The 1,981-nt window shown below is 57.8% G+C and overlaps 1 protein-coding gene across 1 annotated transcript; it reads right to left on the bottom strand.

The window, feature by feature from the left end:
• Positions 1 to 714: 714 nt before the first annotated feature.
• Positions 715 to 1,257, bottom strand: PUNSTDRAFT_32553 (uncharacterized protein; the record flags this gene model as incomplete). Its single annotated transcript, XM_007387786.1, has 1 exon — positions 715 to 1,257. A coding segment is annotated over one exon (543 nt), but the record flags the coding sequence as incomplete, so codon positions are not given.
• Between the last annotated feature and the right edge of the window lie 724 nt (positions 1,258 to 1,981).

Raw genomic sequence — 1,981 nt, 5'->3', positions numbered from 1 at the left:
AGAGGTGGGACTGTCCTGCCGTCGAGGTAAGCGGCATTGTTGGAGTTGCACGTCGCGGTGAACAGCAGAGCTCCTGATCGGCGGAAGGAGATTACGTCGCGCTCGATCGAGACAGAGAAACCACGTTCGCGAGTTAAAATACAGCACGGAGAGGAGACTAGACCCGAGGTGAGGAACATGCAGGACATGCTCAAACTCGAGCAACCGCCCAGGCTTCCCTCCTATCTGCGGCATGAAGCGCACAGAGCCCACACCGGCCGAGTAGATCACTTTGGAGTCTGCAAGGCGAAGGGGTATCTTGTGGGGCTTGTAGGAAGAGAACCAGTCACGGTGAGGCGTCATATGACAAGTGGCGCCTGTGTCTGCGTTCCAATCAGCGCTGGGATCGCGTGAAGGGCCGTTCAAGGCAGGAGAACTCACGTCAAGGGCGTGCTCGACGGCATAAGCCATAGAGACGGCCTGAGTGGAGTTGGGGACTGCAGCAGCCTCCTGGGCCTGCTGTGAGCCTCCTTTCTTGTTGTTGCGGCGATTCTGGCGCCTTTCGGCAGCCTTCTGACGAGCAGCGGAGCGCGCATCGCGCTTGGCAAAGCAGTGCTCCTCGTCGGGACCCTTCATCTCGCAGAAATCGCACATGAGGTCCGCCTTGCTAGCTGTAGGCGTTGCCACGCGCATGGCAAGGGTTTCTGCAGAGGCGGAACCATCCTGGCGGCCATTCCGCGTCTGGTGCTCCTGCACGAGAGCTTGAACAATCTCAGACTTGGTGGCATCCCGCTGAATGAGACCTGAAGTGAAGGAGTCATACTCCTGGGGCAGGGATCGAAGCATGGACATGGCAGCTAGATCTGCGAGCAGCTGCTCGAGCGTGTAGCTGTCCGGGCACAAGTCCTTGAAGGTCTGAACGAGGGTGTCCACCCTGGAGGCCAGGGAAGGCAGTGACTCGTCAGGCTGCTTTCTGACGGCGAAAACAGCATCCAGAGCGTTGTAATGCGCCCCAGAAACCTTCTGAAGGTGGACGGATTGGAGCTTGGCCCAGATCAGAGGTGCATCCAACTCGATCCCGGTAAAATGAACATGCTGGGACGCATCCACAGCAAGGAACATGGCCCCAGCGGCCTGAGCCGACTTCTCGAGGTAGGTGATGTGCTCCGGGTCCCCTGCACTCGGCTCCTTGATGGTTCGGATGACTAGGAACCAGAGCTTGTTCTCAGCCAAGTAGGCCCGCATCTCCGCCCATTGGGCATAGTTGACGTCGTTCAGGGGCGAGACCACGAGAGGAGGTGAGCTCTTTAGACGAGGACATGGTGTCCTGATGCTGGAGTGAGGTGGAGATAGGTGAAGTAGGTGAGATATGGTGATGATGATGCAAGGAGGGCGAGGTGAGCCGAGTTGTGGAGGTGTAGGAGGGTGTGCGGTGCGTGTAGGACGTCCCAGGCGCGAAGAAGAGTCTGTCTAAGCTATCTAACGATGTAGAAAAGCGAGAAGAGCCCGTAGATCACGCAAATCACGCAAAACTAGTTACTTATAGATGGGGAGAGCCACACAGACACGAATTTGACCCCTGCCACACACACAAAGGAATGGATACCCGGTGTGGCTTATTCCAGGGCTGAAAGGCGGCGAAGCCAATCAAGGTAGACGGGGATAAACCCACTCCAAGTTCTGCCCACCCAAGTGTTTATGTGTAGCTGTGGAAGCCCTATGTATCTACAAGTGCTCGCAGGAGATCAAGGGACCGTTAAAGCCTGTGGCAGCACGGGAAATGCGCAGGAGGGGACGGAGGAGGCGCAGGGAGCGCAGGGAGACACTGGGGAGCATAGAGCACCGCACAGATGTGCAGGGAGTGCCAGGGGAAGGCAGGAGGCTTGCAACAGCGGCAGAGGCGTGTGTGCAGCAGCAGTAGCGTCGAAACAAGCGGTCAGAGCGCAGGGCTCATAACCTAACAGCGTAGGAGGCTGTCTGACGCGCTGTAGCGAGCTGGGAG

Source organism: Punctularia strigosozonata (assembly GCF_000264995.1).
Source record: "Punctularia strigosozonata HHB-11173 SS5 unplaced genomic scaffold PUNSTscaffold_15, whole genome shotgun sequence".
Classification (NCBI taxonomy): Eukaryota; Fungi; Basidiomycota; class Agaricomycetes; order Corticiales; family Punctulariaceae; genus Punctularia; species Punctularia strigosozonata.
This window is presented reverse-complemented; position numbering and strand designations above follow the sequence as displayed.